Here is a 21697-nt window from a genome sequence, read left to right as displayed (position 1 = left end):
GCCCCCACCCGACAAAGCCAGGGGGAGAAAAAAAGGGGGGGGAAAACCCCTTTTTTTTTTTTTTTTTTTTTTTTTTAAGTTTTATTTAAATAGCTTTATTGGCTTGAGCTCTTTCTGCCTTCAGTGTGTCCGTGAAGACAGGGATTTGGGAATGAACTGTGAACCCAAGCCCAGGTCTGGGGTAGGATTTCCTTATGATTTCCGTAGCGCTGGGAAGTGCTCCCTAGCTTCTGCCCCCATAGTGCTGGACACGGGCTGCTTCCCTGCAAGCTCTTGAGGGGGTTCCAAAAACTCTCCTCAAAGAGCACTTTTCTTCAAGGACTGAGCTTCTTTTTCCTTGTTGTTATATTTCTGTTTGGGTTTTGGTTTTTTGTGGATTTATTGTTTCGGGGTTTTTTGGACAGGGGGAAGAGGGGGGAGAGAGTGAGGGGGTTTTTTGTTTTGTTTTATCTTGTTTTCTTCTTGTTGTTGATGTTGGGGCTTTTTTTTTGTTTTGATTTTGCTCTTTGTGTGGAGGTTGTTTGTTTTTTTTTTTTTTGGCTTTGTTTTCATTTTTGGTTTTCTGTTTATTTTTTTAAATGGGTATTTTTTATATTTCTGGGGAGAATTGCTTTTTATTTTCTTATTTTGGGGTTGTGTGGGTTTTTTAGATTTTATTTTTTATGGCGCTTTTTATTTCTTGTGGGTTTTTATTGTGGTTTTGTGTTTTGGGTTTTTTTTTGTTGTTGTTTTTTAATTTGTTTGGGGTTTTTTTTCTATTATTTTTTGTGTTTTACGTTCTTTTTGCTTGATTTCCTTTTTGCGGCACACCCGCCCTCACCACGGCCGCCGCCGCCGCGCAGTTCAGGCTCTGCCATCGTTTTCCCCGGGGTGTGTGTGTGGGAGGGGGGGTTAAAACTTCCCCTTAGGCCTCCCGCTCGGCTCCGCGCCTCCCCCGCGGCCGCGGAAAGGCCGAGGAGGACGGGAACCCCGCGGGGGCACGTGACCGCCGCGGCGAGGGGCGGGGCGTGGGGGGGCGGAGCGCAGTAAAAGTCCCCAGTGGGACGGTGCCGGGAGGCGCGGGGTTCCCGCGCGAGGCGGGGACTGCTATTTTGAAGCGGGGGGCGGGCGTCGTCTGGCAGGCAAGCAGGCAGCCGGCACCCGCCGTGGCGGCACGGCCGCGGCATGATGGCTGTGGGGGACGGTGAGTGGAGGGCCCCGGGGCACCGGCGCTGCCCCCCGAGAGGGAGGGATAGAGGGGAGGGGACCGGGGGATGCGTTTGTGTGTGGGGGGGGCCTGCGGAGGCGCCGGCGCGCAGGTGGGTCAGGGCTGTGAGGCCTGGAGGGGCCGGGAGGTGATGCCCTGCCGTGAGGGGAGGGCGGGCTGCCGGGCCCCGCTCCTCTTCTTCTCCCCCCCCCACTCTCAAAAGCCAGCTCTGGCTGCACACGGGGGGTGCGAAACCTCCGGTGTGGCCGGTCGAGGTGTTATCCCCAGCGGGGGTCGCGGGTGGAGGGTACCTTGCCGTGGGCACCGTGCGTGGCAGCCTTTCTTTATTTTTTTAAAAATGACCCATTGCGTGGATTTCTGGGACGGTCCGTGGGTCTTAATTATTTACAGCGCTGGCAGTTTCCGCTCTGCATTCTGATGTTGGCGTTCTCCTTTCCCTCCTCTCGTCTCTCCCTCTTGCTGGTGTTACCCGGTGCCCTACCACAGGGCTCAGTTTACTCTCCCCTGCTTGTAAACAAGCGAACGTTAACCCACCCTGCTTCGTGAAGAAATTCGTAGTAATTCAGGGTCGCTCATAAAAGTGCCTTGCTTCCAGGGAAAGGAATATATATATTTGATAGAGGCATCCCCGTGATGTTACTACGTTTCCCTCGCTGCACGGTGTATTGTTACACAAACGGGTGGAAAGTAGGTCAGTAAAGCAATACAGGCTGTATTGCTGCCTTTCGGTTTAAAAACTGGACGTATGTTTTATCTTTAGCACCTGGCACGACAGCCAGGTTCCTGGAGCTCAGTGGCTCGATGACTTTCTAAATCCGCATTATTATTATTTTCAGAGAAACTTGAGAAGCATTCGTTTGAATTTCCAGCAAGTTTAGGAACGTGGTGCGAAGGCTGTGCTTTTACAAATGATTATTTCATATAGTTTTAAGTAACATTGAGGAAGATGGGCTTACAGACATCACGTACTTCGATTAAGGCGAATCTTTTATCTGAATTTGTTATAACATCAGTAGTAAGAGTCCTGAGAGAGACCTTTTCTTAAGGCGCCCTGAAATGTATGTTTTTCACTTAGTTCTTTGATATCTTCGAGGCTGAGACCAGAGCGGTGAAATTAAAGCTAGGTTTAATACTTTAAAAAAAATTCAGGCAGTTCTCTGATGTTTGTATTTTTGTTTCTCATCTGCAAGAGGCAAGGGAAGTCATGGTCTTTGTAGAACTGAAAGTGTAGTAAGCCCTTTCTTGTTGAGTTTTTTTCCCCCCTAGGAATGTTTTTCTTCCTTCTTTGTTTCCTTCCTGTGAAGCAACACAGTTCTCCGTGGTGTAAACATGGATGGGGGTAGCTCGCAGATTAAGGATGCAAGTTGTAGCACGTTAAGAAATAACTGTATTCCCTGGGCAAAGCCATAGGATTTTTGTGGTTCTGTAATGGTCGAGGTTTATAAAGTGAGGGTGGTTGTGGAGCTCTCTTCTGTATAATTTAATTCGTCATTAACAAAGGCACTAAGAACAAAGTACTGTTCAGGCAGTCAGCTGACGTTCTGTGTAGGAGCTTTGAGCAGTAATGCCAGATACAATTAACAGTGTGTAGGATGATTATGTAGCTGTTGGTCTCTTAAAACTACTGCTTACCACATTTACAAGGAATTCAGTCTTCTGATGTCGCGTTATGAAACTGCTAGGGAAAACAAAACCTCAGTTACTATTAAGAAAACTCTTTGATCTTTTTTTTTTCTTTCTGAATTTAAATGCAGGTTTTGCCTTGGTCTTTTGTTTTGCAAATATTCTGTACATCCTCTTAATATATGCAGCATTAAAAGAAGCAGTCTTAAGGCTGGTGTTTTTGTAGCCTTTGAGAAACATGTTTTCTTGACGAAATGTCACTTTGTTGTGGCCAGGGTGTATGTTTAACTTTCTGTTTTGTGAATCTGTGCTGGTCTTCTGGAAGGTGTTCTGCACATACTTCAGAGAACAGAATTTTTTCATTTATTTTATTTGGTTTGCTCGCTTAATCAGCCTAGCTCTGTTAAAAAGTCGCACAGAGTATGTTTGGAAATGCTGTATAGAGGTGGTAATTTCAACACTTTGTCTTGAATGCGGGGCACCAGCTTATCGTAACCTTTTGGAATTTCAGTTTTCTTCAGCACGAGCAGAAACGTAAATAAAACGTGGTGCTTGAATGTTGAATCTTAATCTGATTTCTCAAGTAAAGATTAAAGCAAAGCGCCAGATTTTCCGTTTGCCCCCATGTTAACTGTCTCAACCTCTCCAGCCTTTTGTGGGAAGCATGGAGAAGATGACAATTAGTGGCCCAGCAGAGGATTGGACTGTTACTGCTCCTGTCCCAAATGCCTGCCAGTGGGAAAGCACACTCTGTCTCTGTCTTAGAGGCCTTTCACGTACTTGTGTGAGTGTGATACCAGCAAGTGGTGTTCTGAGGCTGCTGAGGAAAGGTAGTCAGGAACCGCTCTGGATCCTCGGTCTGGATTTCTCCTTCCTTGGAGAGAGGATAATGCATTCCTGCCCTTATCTGTTGATAACCAGATTAGGGTGTTTAGGAGGTCCCTGACAGAACTGCGGTGCGGCGTATCGCCTTGTGCTGGGGTTTGTCTTTGGGGTTTGTCATACAGGGGTGTCCATCAGCGCTGGCTCACCCTGTTGTCAATCTGTGCTGTGCTGCTTTTGCTATTTCATAGGTGAGGGACTGTCTTCCTCCCTGCTGAACGAGGTAATTAGAATAAGGACAAAATTCCGTGCTTAAAATTATGAGGGGCCGTGAAGGGAAGATTAGACATAGGTTTTTCTTAAGATGTACTAAACATATTGCAGTACCAGACATAAGGTATTTGAGAGCTATCTAAAAGCATGTAATCAGCTTTGTAAGAGGACGTATTTGGTGCCCACATTTGTTGCACTAATATATATCAAGAACGCTGGTTTGAATCATATAATGAATGAGATCAATCTACTTTATTCATTAGTGGATTTTTATTTGAGTGACATACGATGTAATGATGTTTCATGACTTTAAACATCTGTCAGATTTCAGATGATAAAGCATATGTGACTGATTCATGAATAGGAATTATCCTTATATCTGACTGCACATGCATATCGAACTATGAGGTTTGTCTTCTCTCAAAATACTTCATTAATGTATGCATGGTCCTAGAGCACAATTATCTTCCATTCCCTGATGTTCTTCTAAGGGAAGGCTGTCTTCCTAAGTCTTTAATCTGATTAGTAGTTTCTGTAAAATGTGGGTGGTTTTCTGTTTTACTTTTGACTGAAAAGAAGATTGGACATAATAAAGGTACAGAGGCTACAGTGATGTTTGAGACATCAGTTTGATTTTAAATATTTGTTTATAAATGTAGTGCACATGCATTTCTGATAAGTATTTCTGACTTTCCTCTGGGAGGAGGTTTTTTAAACCAACAGAGTCCTGTGAATGATGATGATAAAGCAATTACTACACTAGCGTAGAAGTTGGGCAGGATGTAACTGTGGTGCTTTGTACCACTCAGAGCTGTTTCCTGGGGAAAAAACCCCACATAATTACAGATAGTAGCAGAAGGGATTTTTTTTCTGGGGAATAGAAATGCATGACTTGTTCCCTTTTCTGTTCTTTGGGCCTGCTTGGTTTTGTTGTTTGTTTTTTTTTTTTTTTTAACATGCTGACTGCGCCTGCACTGGCTTCTCTCCCTGTTAATTGCTCTGCACCCCTCCCCTTCCGTTATTAGCAGTTGGTGGGCACATTGGGTTGGGAAATGGCTTTGCTCACTGTGCCTGAGAGAGGAAGGACAGATACCGTGAGCTGGAATTCGATTGCTGTTCTGAACCAAACCAGTGCAAAGCTTCTTTTCACGGTAAGGTCATATGCTACTCCCAGTGATTAACATAGATTCTGAGTAGTGTTTTGTCTATAAAGTGCACGTACCGTTGCTAATAGCAGTAAAAGAACAGAGGGACAGTGAAATGACTGAGTGGGAGAGGGAGGGAATGTGTAAACAAGCCAAGGGCTGCATGAAAAGACACAGTTTCTACTCAGAGAACAGATGAATGCAGCAAGGTTCAATGCTGATGTGAATAAAAAAAAATAAGAAGTATGCAAGTCAGAGCTTTTCTTACTTAAAAAACAAACATACGATAAACGCACGCTTATTTTCTCAAAACCAGCATGGATTCTAGAGTGATAACTGCACTTTATTATTTTTTTTTTATGTTCTAGAATAGGAACTACAAGTAAGTTTCATCTTCCTGTTTCGAAATGACATTTTTAAAGTGTCAAGGAATTTTTGGTGTTCAGTTTTGGGGAAGTTGTTGGGGCGTGGTGGTTTCCATTAAATGTGAAACAGCAGTCCACTGGAAATGTTTTCTGATGTCTGGCATTCAGAAGCGCTGGTTGCTTTTGGAGTCTCTTTCCATTTGTTTTTAAGAACAAGTGACAAAAAAAAAATAATCCTTCAGTGTTTCAGTTGATATCCTTCTTGGTTTTGAAACATCTTTGATTATTCCAGGCTATTGCTCATACTACTTTTTTCTTTTTTTTAAAAAAAAGGTGTGTTTTGAAATAAGGACTAGAATTGCCAAAAGCCTAAGGAGAAATTTCAAGTCTAGTCAGCATTTTCTTTGACAGCTGTTGCAAGGCTCTTTCATGTGACTAATTGCCTATTTGCCTTGCAGGGTTAATTTTCAGCTTTGTTATCTATTAGATATGAGGAGTTTTCCCTTTATTAAAAATAAAGTCTTTCTGTAGTAAATACTGATGAGCAAGTAAGCTATAATTGGATCATTTCAGGTATATGAAAATGCCTTCAGAAGTGAAGGTTCTGCTGTTGTGTTCACCTGAATGAGAAATTCCACTCTGTAAGTTGTATTTAGAGAAGTACCTTAGTTTTAAAAAATTGGTTTGGGTTTTGTGCATTTCTTCCTTTTCCCAACTCCTTCATCAAAATATGCTTTTGTAGTGACAGCAGGAGAGAGCAGTGCTTAACTTGAAAGAGTCTTTTGAAAACCAGCGATGCCAGTAGATTCTTATAAGGAGTAAGTACAATATAAAACTCAAAGGAGTTTCACAGCTATATGGAGTATTGACAACAAGATTCTCATGGGTACTGGTTTAAAATTTCTCTGGTATAGCTTCCCATGTGTTCAATTGATGTGAAAATTCTCCTCTTCAACTGAGAAACACTTGAAGCTCTCAAAATTATGGATGGTTGGAGCCTGATGAAAGTGAGGAGAAGGGCTGAAGATGTAGAGAAGAGCTCTTAACAACCTGTGGAAGAAACCTAGTTTCTTCAAATCAGATATTTCTGCTTTTATCAAATGTCAGGAGTTCCGTGATGTTTTGTAGTCATCTAAACAGTTACCATTGATAGATTCACATTTGCTGAAATATCCTTTTCTTGTTACGGATTGTTTTGTATATTGACCTGACTGAAGTCCTTTGGTCAATGAACTTGTGCAATATGAGGTTTGCTATTGAACTTAAAGGTCAAGAGCATTTCTGTATAGATTGTTTTTGTCTAAAATTTCTTTGCAGTTTCAAGTTGATTTTTGTGAACTATTTAGAATCACAGAATCTTAGTGGTTGGAAGGGACCTCTGACATCATTGAGTCCAACCACATAAAAAAAACCCACAAAAAACCCCACCACTTAGGGAAGCAGACAGTACGTATTATTTTGGGATTGGATAATGCTCTCAGGAGAAAAGGAAGCTACTAAAAATCTTAGCTATATACCAGACATATTTGCCATAATTTCCTAATTTCCACTTCTGATTATGTGAGTTAAGGAACATGTTGATCAATGAGCTAAAAGACCGTTATCAACCCCTTTTATTCTGTGCTGTGCATATTTTTGTGTTCAGAGGTGAATATTACTTTCTAATTCCCGAACTACAGGGATTTAAAGCAAATTTAGAAAAATCTCACTACATGTTATCTGCTGTGTGTTCACATTAGTCACACTTTCTGCTTCTAGGATTTCTGTTTTATTTGTGAGTCTGCCTTGCTGGTTTATGCTGTAGGCATGCAAATTGAGTTTAACACACAGAAATTGGCCACATTAAAAAGTGACACGAGTGTTTGATACTAAAATAATTTCTCTGATGACGGAAGTGAATCTGTCACTGTCAGCTCCTAATAGTAAATCACAACTGAAGTTCACTGTTTGTAAACCTTCCTGTTGATATTGTAAGATATCTTTGCTATCCTATACAGAGGTGATCTGTTAAAGGTGGACATGGCCTCTCGTACCTTTGCTGTGATGTGATTAATAGTTTGAAAAAACAAAATCACTAAACTGTTGAAGTGTTTGTGTGAATTAATTAAATACTGGAAATGCCACAAATGCTTCATTCCGCAATGGATATCAGTTGTTTGATTGACTTAGCTACAGATACTAAAATGATGGTCCTTTTTTCCCTCACATTTCTGAGCTTAAATACATCGATAATGCTAGTCATATCATTGTAATTTGTGGATATTGGATTTTTATGTTAATTGCATTGGTTTTATAATAGGTCATTAGATTCACTGAAGAAAACGCTGGTGCTATGGAGAGTAGCTACTTGATGTACAAGCAGAGTAAATTTGAGCAGAAAGAAATAAAACGACTTTTGGAGCCTAGGTAACGAAGACAGTAGTGAGACCAGGCCTGCTTAGCAAAGACAAGCTGTTGGGTTACAGAGTATTTTAAAGGTGAATAGCGGGGTTTGTGCTTCAGTAATATATTTGAAGTGGTAGCTCCTTTAGAGGGCAACTTAAGCAACACAGTGAAGTGTTAGGCCAAAAATGAGGTGTGACTTCAGACTGGCTACAACAGTTAAACAAACCCTTACTTGGATGCAAATGATGAGTCTCTTTTGTGGCTTACAGATTTACCAGGCATCAAGTAAAAATTCTCTTCGGGTCTTTTATTTCTTTTTTTTTCGTTGTTAGTATTTTAAGTGAACTACCTCATGTCATTTCAGTCACTGTCTGGGTAGGGAGGCTTCCTACAGGAGCACTCATATTTGTTTATCTGAGGTCTCAATTGCTTCAGAAGTTATTTCCCTTCTCAGCTTTACTTGTGACTTTTCATGGAAGTATAAAACACCAGTGCTGAGGTAGATATAACGTACTTCATGCTAAAACAGAGGAGTATTCCCATCAGCTTCTGTGTTACAGCTACTGAGTCAACCTGTAGTGCTCTTAAGTGGTCTTTAGTTTCCACTGCAAATCATATTTGTGTCCTTTCTACACTGTTTTTCCTTCCCCTCGCCCAAAGGACACATAACTTGTTAACATTTCAGCCCCGGGCATAGTGCAGTGTGGCCTACCACTGTAACGTAGCACAAATGCTGAAGAACAGTAATAGTAAGCATGTACTTTTAAAAAACCTTACTATTTAATCAGGAATACTAATAATGAAGAATATGTTGCATTGTAATGAATTCCAGAGACCCTGGCTGTCTTTCTCTATGCCCTTTACTGATGAAATTGTTGATTCAGGAGGTTATTGAACATGTCTGAGGAAAGCTGGAAATAAAGTGGAATTGATGATTTCTAAAGTACAGTAATTTTGACTCCATGTCCAGTTCTCAGTAAGTTGCTCTGAGTAGCACTTGGGAAATGTATAATGGGGGAGCCCAATTGCAAGAATTTAATACTGACTAAAGAATTTAATTTTTTTAAGCAAATTTAATTGGACTGTGAAAATAATTTTACAGATCCTACAGAGGTTAAAAATATAGCAAGATTTGTAGAAAATCTCTTCAACTCTAATAGGAAGAAATGAGAAAATAACTTTTACTTTGGTTTAAAGGAGGTATCCCAGAACTAGAAATTGAGATGAAGATTAGCTCAGTTGCTTGTTCTGGCTTGTTGCAGCTTTTTTTTTTTTAATTTATATTTAAATTGTATCTTTCAGCCAGGCAATAGTAAGATCAACTATCAGACTAACTTTTCTTAGCAGTCAGGAAAATACTACTGGCACATGTTAAATTTTTTCTCAAATCTTCTCTGAACACATTTCTTCATTAAACTTTTTAGGGAAGTGGATAAATTATTAGTATCATTAGAATAGACCTGCAAGAAATGTAGATAATTATTGTGGCAAGTGCCATTGCTGTTCCTAAATATTTCTTTTCTAAATTTCTCTATCAGCTCTAGTCTGCTTTTTCCAGTTTTCCAATTTTTTTCCCCCACATTATTTTGATTCCTGTATAAAAAAAACCAAAAAAACCCCCAAAAAACCACACACACACACACACACACAAAAAAAACCAAACCAAAAAAACAAACCAACCATCCAAAAAAAGCCCTTCTGATGTGAGCCTGATTCACTTTGCTGTAGCTGATGGATGAGTGTAGGAGAGCTGTACTCTGCTCTAGTGCAAAAATTAGTGGAACCGTATCAGAATTTTGAGATTGGATCAACAGCATAAATTTAACTGATAAGTATTTGCCTCATCCCTGTTTCTTACTGACTGGTGCTCCCCATGCTTCCTACCTTTTTTATATTTTTTAAAAGACATTCTAGTCCACTGGAACTTCCTGGAAAACTAGTACGTGAAGGAATATGTTTGGCTTCACAGTTGACTTTGGTACATTGGGTGTTTTTTTTGAACCAAGTTGCATTATTTAGCTACTTCTGTCATTTTATTATTCCTCCCACCCCTACTCCCCATTAGTGAGATTACAGTGGGAAAAGGAGTCTCTTTTGGTAAGAGCTGGAGATTTGCTGATGAGCATCTGAACACATTGCACAGAACATGAGACCTGCTCAGCAGCACTGAATCATAGGTACAGTGTCCTCCCCCAGGAACGCAGAGAGAAACAGAGGAGGTGTACCATGAAGTACAGTTAAATCCATCAGTAAGTGATGTCATGTTATTTCTGTCACTACGCTCTGGTTCAAGATTTCTCTACCTGCTGTGGCAGAGGGAGGATGCCCAGAAATTATGCCTTTATGGTAAGATCTACAGCATCTTGGGTGCGCTTCAGCTGCCCTGACATGATGCCCAGAAATTATGCCTTTATGGTAAGATCTACAGCATCTTGGGTGCACTTCAGGCTTCTCATGCCACTTGAAGTGCCTTACAGTATCCACACTTGCCACAGGGAGCAAACAAGGCTGACAGGAGACCCACAAGAGATCCATGCTCTTCTGGAATGTCAGCTGGCAGCGGGACAGGATACCCAGGACTGTCTAAACTAGTTTTAGATGACTGTGCTTAGGCAAATGAATGCTGTCCTTTGTGTCAGGACAAACAGATTCTCGGGCTGTATGGAATGCCTGATGTGTAAGGGATAAAGTGCTCACTAAATGATGTGGGGCATTGGCTTGAAGTATGGATTAGAAGGATCAACTAACCTGATGCATCTGTAGTGCTTGGGGCTTCATTTTCATGCTTGGCAGAAGCTGTTGTAGGCTGCACCGGTTCATCTGGAATGGAGCTAACAATCCAGTCCCAGATGTTCCAAGTAATTGGTGCAGTCTGTGTTTGTAAATCACTGAAGGGAGACTGGCAGCCGGTGTCTTGGTACATGCAGGATGTGGGAGTGACTTGGGAAATGTAAGGAGTTTCAGCTACTTGTCAGTGTTTTGCTTGGACAGGGTTTTGCAATCCTGTCGTTATAAACAGTTTGTGGTGGGGAAGAGGGACTGTTAGCAGTAGTTCAAAAACATTTGGTGTCTGCTAGCAGTGCTTAAAAGGAAGATGGATATAGGAAGGGCATGTTTTAGAAGAAGTCAAAGTTTAAAAGCAGTATTATTAAATATACTCTGTTCGTTGGTTTGACTGTCAATCTACTGTAATACATTTACAACTCTAGTAGTGTTAGGTGTGTAAGATTGTGATCCTGATACAATATTGAGATTTGCCTTTGTGGCCAGCTTTAGTTTTGTGTTACTGCAGGGGATCTGAGTGGGTTTTTTTCCTCCCTGTGGTGTTACTTGGGGATCTGCTTTAAGATGAGTTAATTTCTGACTGGCTGCTTCTCAGTGGCATGAATAGAATATAGAACTTCTATTTCTACAGCCATGTAGATGAGACTATATTTCTTCTGTTATTGACTGTGACTTAAATATCTTTGATATTAAATGTCTCAATTCTATCAATCTTAAGACCAGCTGAGGTCAAGGCTTGAGTTGCAGTAACAATAAAATAGGTTTTAATTTAATTTTCTTTAAAAATTTTTTTTTTCTCTCTAAATTTGGGAAGTTTTAGTCTCCTTTGTCCCTGGATACATCTGTAATTACCCTTTTTGCTCTATAGCCAAATCACAGTAAATAAGTTGTTTAGAAGTTTTTCTCATTGGGAGTGCTACAGTATTCTTTGAGTATCAAGTTTGGTTGTAAATGCTTATCCTTTGATATCTCTGAATACTTTAAAAAAAAAGCTAATATGTATTTCTAGTCTGTCCCCCAAGAGCAATGCTACAAGGCTCAAAGATACCACAGATATTTTATTTATTTTTAGTACCAATTGCATAGTTTGTTTTTTAAGAATTTTAGTATTTAAACCTTTGCAATGGTTCAGAGTTTTGGTGTGTATTTCGAATTCAACAGCTGTGTCTGGATTTAATCTTAGAATAAGCTTGGTAAGCCCCAAGTTTTGAAAGTGCGGTAAACTCTAGGGTCTGTTATGTCACACAGCTTGGTTTGTGGCAGGTTTTTTTTAAACTAGAAATATTCCTTGGACTCCTGAAATGTTTTATAGAAATGCACAGCAATTCATTGATACTAATTCACTTGCTGCAAACTACCTTCAGAGCAGATCTCTTTCCTCTCTTAAAAAAATTCAATGCTTGGAAGTTGAATCTTGTGTTTCTAACTTTATGAATTGAAGAACAACCTTTTCTTGACTTTTTTTTTTTTCTGCCTTGAAGTTGTTCATCTGGAGGAGAGCTCATTCCAAAGTGAGAACATTTGCTGCTCATCAGGTTTCTTCAGGAGCTTTTGGAAGTACTAGATTCCAAGTTCTTCTCTGTAGGGATGTGCTTACCTTCACAACTCTTCTTACCTGTTGTGATTTAAAATTAAGATACCAAGTGAAAGTAGTCTTGTGAGCTTTAACTGAAGTTCAGCGTCTTTCATTAATTGTGTTTTTCTTTTAAGTTGTTGTGTAAATTGCTAGCAATCATACAGACTCTTAGTCCTGCTTTTAGTAGCTTAGAACTTTTTTTTTTTTTTTGGGTAGTGCTTTCTCAGCTGTCAGGTGTATTTATTTGCATATTTGAATTTTGATATGCTGAAAGTGTTTGGCCTTTAAAATGAGCTAGACTGAAAACTATCTAGCCATTCTAGAAAGAAGAAGGGTTTGCATCCTTCAGGCGGATGTGTTTTGAAATATCAATTATATTTAGGCTTTTACGACTTCAGTTGTAGAAATGAATTTTAGTTTACAGACTGCATGAAACTAGCATTACTGTCACAGCTTGATAATGACAACCGTGGTCACACTCCACACGTTGGCAGCCAGGAGGCTCCAGCCCTGGTCCATTGGCTCAAACGAAGGCACGTAGGAAACGAGTTTGGCTCAGCTGGATTGAGCAGAACTGCACCTTTATCATACCCTGTGGAGGAACAGCTATACCTTCGAGCTGGGGTTCTCTATGCTGAAATGTATGGAAATGCTTTTATAAGAGCTACAAACAAGTGTCTTGCTGCAGATGAGTAAGAGCACATGGAAAGCAGATGGTGCTGGAAGCTGATACAATGCTTTTGTTTCATTAACTGCTATAAATACAGACTTCAGGTTTCAGATCTTTACAAACACTGTTGGGCATCTTTCTGAAAATGGAATGGCCCTAAAGATCAGTTGGAGTGATGTTAAAGAGCCTAGGGACGTAAAAGTGTACCTGCCCAAAAGGGGGGAGAAAACCGCCAGGTTCTGTAAAACATGGAATAAAATTTTCCTGTTGCTGTTTATTTCAAAACAAAAATCCATCAACAAAAGAAACTCAAGTGTGTTATCACTTCAGCCTTAAAAGAATTTTAAAAGTTCCTTTTCACCTGTTACTTTTATACATTTATGGTACTGTGCTATAATTTTGGAACACTGCTAGTGACTGTACTCTAACTTTTAACTTATTTTAACATAAATCCTGAACAGTCTAGTTAAGAATACTTAGATGCCAGTGGCTAAGATCAATTCTGTGTTTCTCAAAAGTACTTATGCATTTAAAAATACACTGTACAACTGTGTTTTATGTGGACTAAGCAACTATAAAACCATTTCATAGGGTAGGGTTTTTAATCCAGTGTTAACAATGTTTTTAATGTGCGGGGAAAAAAAATAAATCTTTTTACTAGGCAAAGTAATTTCACAGTATTATCAAGTTCATGGTTTGATATATAATCCTATAATTTTCACAGTGTATCAGTAGCTGGGAATATTTGGTTTTGCATTTTTCTGACATTCTCTCTCTGCATTTTGGAGTTGAGCAGAAAACTACACTTCTCCATTTCTCAATACTCCATAATGAATTGCTTGGGAAGAATAAAATTAATTAATCTGAGCCATTGGTTCCCATATTACACTGTTGTTTTGGCACTGTCTGGGTTTCTCTGGATTGACGGTTTTGCATAAAGGAGCAAAATGCTCACTTACTATTTTTAAAATTGTACTGCAAATAACTTCATTTCTTTAAAGGCTTCTTGTTGATATTTGCATATCACTGCTGCGTTGTGGTGCTGTTGGGTAGGAACTTGAAAGCCTGGCCTATTTCCTTATTAAACCTACCAAAAAAATAATGCAGCAACAAAAACATTTTTATTTGAAAAGCATGTTCTCGTGTATCAATGTTGATCTCTTCATGCTGCTTAAAAACCAACAAGGTATCTCTTAATTGCTATTTTAAAATTACCTGTATCGATGCAGGTGGCTTGGATATTAACCGTTGCTATTTACACTTCCATTAGAGTGTTTAGTTCGCTGCATTTTAACCTGGCATTTGGATTAGTGGTTTTCCCCTGTTCAAAAAAAAAATGAAAATCTTGGATGTCTGGTTCTATTTAAGAGCTAAAGTGTAAAAGCAGCAGGAATCCAAATGTATTCAGCCTCCGCCCGGGTACCGAGCAGGAGTGCTGTTGCCATGGTGACACACGGGCTAGTGATGGGGGGGGGGGAAGATGCTGATGCCTCTCCCCCCACCCCGATCCGGGGAGTTTACATGGCCGAACACGGTTATTCTTAGCAAGGCTCTCTTAAAAAATCAGTGCGTGTAGGAGAGAAGGAACTAATGTGAGTGCAAATTGTGGATATACATCCAGATGCTTCCTATGGTGGTTTGTTTCGTCTTTAATTGTGAAGATTTGTTGGTGCAAGGCACAGCTGTTTGCTAATGGTAGAAAAACGTACTCACTAAAGCAGCAGTGATCTCGGGCACGTTAAATGCGGGGTGTTCTAACGTGGGGCGCTGCAAATGCTGCTGGACAAACCCTTGCTTTACCCTTTTAATGAAAGCTGCCTTCCTTGGGGAGGCTGTGTTATTAAATATAGTTGACATTTCACCGGGAGCAAGTTCGGAATAAGCAAAGGGTAAATAGTCACCACTCCAGAGATAAATACAATTAATTGTAAAGCTTTGTTATTTTCATTTTTTTTTAGAAATGGCAGGTTTTAGAGCAGATAGTATGCTAAATTGGTCCTCTATTTCTGTAGTGCAGCAGTGTCTCAGCCTCGCCCATTTTATTTATTATAGGAACCATAGGCTGACATGTCTTCTGTGCTCAAGCTTATAGATAAATCCCTCTTCCCCTACCCTAAGTGGATTGAGAAACTGTTACATCCTACTGTTGGAATACTCTTGGGTTCTTTCAGAAGGCTGAATATTTTGCATTGAGACTATTATATTTAGTCACTAGAGATCAATTTCTTCCTTGATTAAAAACACACAAACCTGAAATTATAGGAAAAGAGGGAGTGCAAACCCCGGAGTATTGCCTGCCTGACTAGGTTTTGGTCTTTGTATTTTTTTTATTTTTTTTTTTAATGAAGAAATGGAATAGTGGCAAATAGCGTGTGTGGGAATGAATTTATTTGCATGGAGAATTTTCACCTTTTCCTCTGGCGGTGGCTCCCAGAAGATGATGTCACCTTGCAGCTCATTGGTTGTGCGGCACCTAGTGCGGGGAAGGGAGAGAAAAGATGCCGGCACAAATCTCAATGGTGGATCTAGGGTGTTTGCCAGCAGTTTTTGATAGAATCTTTGATTAGTATTGAGAATTTGCTGCGTGTGGCCATGTGAGGTGCTGGGTCCGTCCTAGGGTGAGGGGATTGAAGAGCTATCAGAGGAATGAGGCGGCTGATCTGCAAGAGGATCTGTGATTGTAAGTTGAAAAATCTGGGTGGAAGGGAAGAGACAGGGAGTGCTGGTTAGACACATTGTGGGAGGATGTGTAGCAGAAAATGCATGCATGAGTAAAAGAGGAAAAAGGGAGAAGCATTTGTCTTTGGTAGGCTGGAATGATAAAAAAATATATTAAGGGCTTTCCTTTGGGGAAAATATTCAGAAATAGGCAAAAATATTCAGTCTCTGCAAAGATATTTTCCCTTTGTGGGAATGAATGTGTAGGATTCATTTTTATGTTCAGTTTTACAGTGGTTAATTAGGGAGGGAAGATAATATTTTATAAGAATTTAATGTGTAGAAAATGCTGTTTATTTCTCATTGTCATTTTATTCGTAGGTCAGAGACAGAGGACACAGTGATAAATACTTGTTTTTATTTATACATTTTGTGAATTTCTGTGAAATGTGAAGCAGAACAGTTGATTAGGAAATAAATATACATCTGTTCTAATAGTTATATTTATTGTTTTTAATGTATCCTTTTCTAGACAAAAGCTTTGATGATGAAGAGTCAGTGGATGGAAATAGGCCATCATCAGCTGCTTCAGCCTTCAAGGTTCCGGCACCTAAAAAGCCAGGAAATCCTTCAAACAGTGCAAGAAAGCCAGGATCAGCTGGTGGGCCTAAGGTTGGAGGTAATGTAAAGCTATTCACGTTCTAATCGGTGTTCCCAGAAACCGTGCCAGAGCAGGCACAAAACAGAACTTTGGAAGGTGATGTTTAATTCATGACTGCAGTATTTTTGCAGAGCTGAAAACAGTAAGGGACCCTGTTTTCCGTGATTATTCATCTGTAAAGGTGTGTGCATATCTGTCTGTGAATGTACCTTGTGCTTATAAAGGCCTCTCGGGTTGTAGATAAAATTAACATCTGGAGATGGCAGTTGTGTTTGGTAAAATAAAAATATGCATGCCTCATGGAATCTTCACATCACTTACTGTATATCTAATTGTACTGTGAAATTCTGTAGTAGGTCTGGCTGGATGAAATTTTTACTGTAGGTCTGCACTGTTTCACGTGGCCAGAAAGGAGTAGCCATCAACCATATACCTCGATAGAGGTGTATATTACACCTGAATGTCTTCTATTATTATTCCTTAAACTGTTAGAGTATTGTGAAATTCGTTGTGAAAGGTAAAAAACAAGGGCCAAAAAAACCCCTTGCTAGGATTTCTTTTCTTGCATGGTAGACCTCAAAGCATTATAATGATGCTGCTTACTAATTATATTCCTTGAACATGGAAATCCGCATTTTTTTAGGGCGGGGGTAATCTAACAAAAGCAACTGTTTACTGCTAGAGAAGTACATCTTTTTTGGTGGCTCATGTACACATCCAGAAAAATACATAATCAAGTGGAAATATGCCATGCTTCAGATACGGCTTTTTTATAAATAATTGATTCTTTCAGTAAGGGATTTTTGTAAGAGTAAGTAATATTTTCATGTTCCTATTCATGTAACATTCCCATATGTGAACTGCAAAGATGAAATTTGAAAGAAGATACACATGCCAAACAAGCTGCCTTTTGTATTTTTGTATTAAGATCTAGGTAATGGCTTGATGATTTTATTGTTTTTCGAAGGTGGTGGTCAGAATTCCTAATAAATTGTGAAAAGATTCCCATAGGGTGTGATCAACACTGCCATAGTATAACACAAAATTGATAGCAGTATGAATCAGAAAGTACCACCCTGAAGGAAGCTGTCTCTTGAAATGAACTCTTAGTATTTATTATTGTTACACAAGTAAGTAATAATACTATAGTCTCCTGGAACCTGAAGCGTGGTGGTTTTTGCATGCAAGGCTAACATGTATAGTACCAGAACTGAAAGCTTAAGATTCCTGTGTCTTTGAATATATGCTTCTTTTAATAATATTTTATTAAATATAGATGTTTTTAATGTAAAGTTGTTTTCACACGTAAATTTTTACTGTACATGCTCTGCAGTAAAAACATGGAGATAGGAGGGTAGGGGAAGGCAAATAAGAGCAGAATAACCACTCAGCGGATTTTTGTGGTTTATCTAAGAATTCAGGAGTAAAGGAGACTAAAAAAAAAAATTATTACATGGTTTTTCCTCCTTTTCCTATATTACTGAACTTCAAAAATTTTAAATGAAAAAATATAGGGAATAAGGACAAAATTATAGCATACCAAAACCAGAGAACTTCAGTCATTCTTTGCTTTACACTATCTCCTTTCATCTCTGGAAAATACTGAGGAGTGTTCACATGCGCATCAGGTTCCCCTCTTTTTTTTTTTATTTTTTTTTTTATTCTATCAGTATGTTTATAGTCAGAATTTTGAAAATTTAGGATTAAATGTTTGGCTGGCCTTGCTAGTGTTGATTAAATTGTTCTTTGAATGCTTGCCTGTATGTGCATCTGTGGCAAGGTTGTGCAGAATACTCAGCTGCTTCATGGAGAATTTTTGCCTTAGTATTTTGTAGGAATGATGCTGTGCCTGGTGTTCTTCACCAAATGAGTAGAAGGTGGAAACTTGTCTTCCATTCTTCAGTTGCTCTTGACTACCTGTACTTTTTTCTCTTGCTGTCTATTAGAGAGAAACTTTTATAGCTCTATTAGTCTGCTTGTGTTTATATTTCTTTCATTGCATATAACTATATGTTTCCTAGTTTAATTCTTCTTGGGTGGTTTTTTTCCCTTCAGGTTTTCCTTGAGTTGACCCTCAATCTTTTCTTTTTAGCATTTCCCATGTGTCACCATTGCTGACTTCATTTTTAGCAGCTACTGTTCATCTCCATTTTACTCCTGGTGCTTGTTATTTGTATTTTTCAATGTTTTACTCCTTCTCCATACTTCTTTTTTTGAGGTTACCAATGTTTAAACTAGTTCTATCTTATAACAAGCTTGCTAGCAGGTAGAAATCTTAAATGTCTAAGACAGCCTTACCCTTTTGCATGGTATTTACAAATTCTGTATCTCCTAGCTTAATAAAGAACATTAGTATAGATGTCAAGTGTATTTCTTCAACAAGTCAATCAAGTCATAGCCTCTTCCAGAAGTGAGGAGTTTCCCATAACATTATTCCTATGAACAGTGATACTAGGTCAGATGAGGTCTGTATAGCCTACTGTCCCATCTAGTAGTCAGAAATGGCTACTAGGGAAATGTATGTGAACAGGGGAAGTGGCTTAGAAGCACGTGGTCATTACAGGACAAAATGCTGGGTTTGGAGAGCTCTATTCTACAGAGAACCGTGGTCTTTGAAGCATCCAGTTAGGACATCCTGTTCTGCTTATCTTGAGACTTCATGGGTCTTTATGGCTACAATCAAACCTTGATGCTTTTTCGCATCCAGTTTCTGCCTAAAGGGCACCTGAGATCTTTCTCCAGCCTCAAAATTGCCATCTTGATGGAGCAAATCGTGGTTCTGGGAGTTGTCTGCTCCTGATTTATTCTGGCTCTGCCATATCCCACTGTCCCAAATCTGTCTGCTCACCACTGCATTCCAAGCCTGTAGTCAGTGGGAATATAATTTCTCACCTTCCCCTCATCATCAGTGGCTACAGTTATTTCAGGCTCCTAACTGCTCACCTCATGGTTCTGCCACCTGTTGGTCCTGCTTGCCTAAGTTTTCTCTGACTCTTGTGTATACGTGTCTATATACTAAGAAGTTGCAGTTCAGCCTTGGAGGAAGAAGTAGTAGCAGCTCCATTAAATCACAGAATGGTTAGATTTGGAAGGGACCTTAAAGATCATCAAGTTCCAACCCCCCTGCCGTGGGCCGGGACACGTCCCACCAGACCAGGTTGCTCAAAGCCCCAGGCATTGCTTTTTTCTTTCCTTTTTTACAAAAAAAATTCCGAAGTCATGTCAGTGATGCCCCAGCTAAAGCAGTCCTTCACTGCCACGTCTGCTCTTCAGGCTTCTGTGACCAGGCAGAACGGCTAGTGCAGGTAGAAATTGTGTTGAGTGTAGACTGAGATTACTGCAAGTTCCACTCATTTAAACTGCCTTTTACATTCCAGAGATTCTTTTCCTAGGATACTGTTTTAGGAAGACATCTTTTCCTATCAGCTGTAGATAGCAAAGTAAATATAGCTTTTTCCTGGTTCCAAAAGGGAGTGGAGGGTATCCTGTCTTGAGGCTAAGAAATTAAACCTCTTAGTCATGCTGCTCGCTTTCTTTTATGTTGGTATTTGCTGAATTATACCTCAGATGCATGTGTCCTTTGCTTTTCATTATATACTCCATGGAGATGTTTCTTATTGAAGAAATGGGTAATTCTACCACAAACCAGGTACTCTGTTCAAGTGCAAGGACCCATCTGACATGCAAAAAGAGATTTATTTTTTTACTTTTTCCACAGTATTGGGCACTTTCAATTTAGTGTAGGAAGTGCACTTAAGGTGGCACTGGAAATGCAAAATCATGGTGCAGGAAGGCAGGTGAAACAGCCATGTACACTAGCAATAGGAGTGTCCTCCTTGAGCTGGAATTCTCTCTCCTTGTGCTGGGAATGACTGTGCAAGATCTTTTCCTGTTGGCTGTAGGGATGGGAGAGCTTGTAGAACTTGTGCCTTTGCTGACAGGTGTGATGAAGTCTGCAGAAGACAGCTTGCCAGAAAAGTATCAGAGCAGGCAGCCTCCATGGGGTACTGGCCTGAGAGTAAGAAACCCAGCAGCCTGCTTCTCATCGGACTTCACTGCTGGGAGGTGTTCAGACATTGACCTTCTTGCTTGTGGTGAATGAGAAGTGATGGGTCTTCAACTTAATGGCGCAGTGCTTCGTTTGGCATATTTCTTATTCCATGGTCAATAGGCTTTCCTGAGCTAGTCCTTTGCCAGGAAATGCACAGCTGATCTACCTACTTCTGACACACTCGCTTCCAGCTCTTCATTCAAGTGGCAGAGCCTCTGGATAAAGAAAATTAAAAAAAATAGTCCTCTTTGCTCTAAGGCCTTCTTAGAATATGCACCGTGTGTGTTCTGCCCTTCCAGAAATGGATACTGATGGGCTCTTTGTTGGCAGTATGACAGGCAGCTTTTTGATTGTAAGGGATGCCTTAATTTACAGTAGAAGAAGATTTAAGGTGAGTATGTTAGCCAAATGAGCTGTATTCTCCTCCCTGCGCTGTTCTAGATCTTTTATAGGGCTTTGGCAAGGTCTCTTGCAAATGTGAGCTCCCTGTTCCAAGTCTTCTAGGGAATTGTTCATTTGTATACTATTCAGAAGCTTTATCTGGTCTAGCTAGAGGAGGAAACCTCAGTCTGTACCTCAAGAAGAGGACTGGCCTCCTTTCTTTTCCCAAAATGTCAGGTTAAGTCAGTAGTCTTTAAAATGGACTAAGTGTCAGAATAGGGATACTTCAGCAGGGCCATGTGACATTACAAAAAGCTTGATGAATGAAACCCAGTTGTGACAAAAGTTGGTATTAACTTTCTGTTGTATGTTTTATGAGAAGCTCTGTAGGGCTGGAACACCATTCTTCATGTTGTAATTCCAAACAAGGTGGACCTTCTACTTTTTGAAGTTGTTTTCAGTGGGAAGTTGCTGCATCATGTATTTTTACCTATGGTTTGTTGGCTTTTTTAAATCTGTAGTTTTTTGGCCTGCTACATACTGCTTACTGTTATACGTTCATTAGGTTGTTACACTTTTTGATGAATCATCCAGTGACAAAACAGCAAAGGGAGTGTTATTAATTCATATGTCAGAATTATTTTAACTCCTGTTTAAGAAGATATTTTGGAGTAAGGATGTTGATGCCAAGTGTGAAGAATATGACGAGAAACCCTAAGGACATAGTATTATTTTTATCTATTAAAAAATATGTCTGCATGCAAAAGGCATTTTTTCCCAACACAAAAAATGTGACATTATCTTCTTTTCTTAACTTGTTCTGGTTCTGGTCCTCAGTGAAGCCTGCAACTGTGGCAGTTGGAGGTTTGATACTGGCATTATTTGAAATAACCCTTTAGGTTGGTCTTAAGTCTTAAAAAAAAAGGCCTCCTAAAGTCTGTTAATTGCTCAAATAACACGAAAAATATCTCCTTCTAGGTAGAAGCCAGGTAACTGGAAAACTTGGGTGAACAAGGTGAACAGTATCAGCAAAAGAGGGCTGTGAGAACTGTAATAACACCGTACATGTTTTTCTCAACTCCAAGAACACATTCTT

At 39.8% G+C, this 21697-nt stretch overlaps 1 protein-coding gene across 34 annotated transcripts in view; it reads left to right on the top strand.

Annotated features, from left to right (window-relative positions):
- CLASP2 (cytoplasmic linker associated protein 2) overlaps window positions 1-21697 on the top strand; it is a 173848-nt gene that overhangs the window by 66104 nt on the left and 86047 nt on the right. For 29 of the 34 annotated variants that reach the window (XM_014942119.1, XM_014942029.1, XM_014942113.1 and 26 more), the window contains one exon: window positions 16041-16187. In XM_014942119.1, coding sequence (XP_014797605.1) covers window positions 16041-16187 — 147 coding nt within the window. Of the gene's footprint in view, window positions 1-1065; window positions 1184-15326; window positions 15531-16040; window positions 16188-21697 lie in introns of those variants that run through there. The other 5 variants (XM_014942055.1, XM_014942064.1, XM_014942037.1 and 2 more) reach the window with 3 other exon arrangements.

Source organism: Calidris pugnax, unplaced genomic scaffold, assembly GCF_001431845.1.
Source record: "Calidris pugnax isolate Ruff unplaced genomic scaffold, ASM143184v1 scaffold23, whole genome shotgun sequence".
NCBI classification, from domain to species: Eukaryota; Metazoa; Chordata; class Aves; order Charadriiformes; family Scolopacidae; genus Calidris; species Calidris pugnax.
This window is presented reverse-complemented; position numbering and strand designations above follow the sequence as displayed.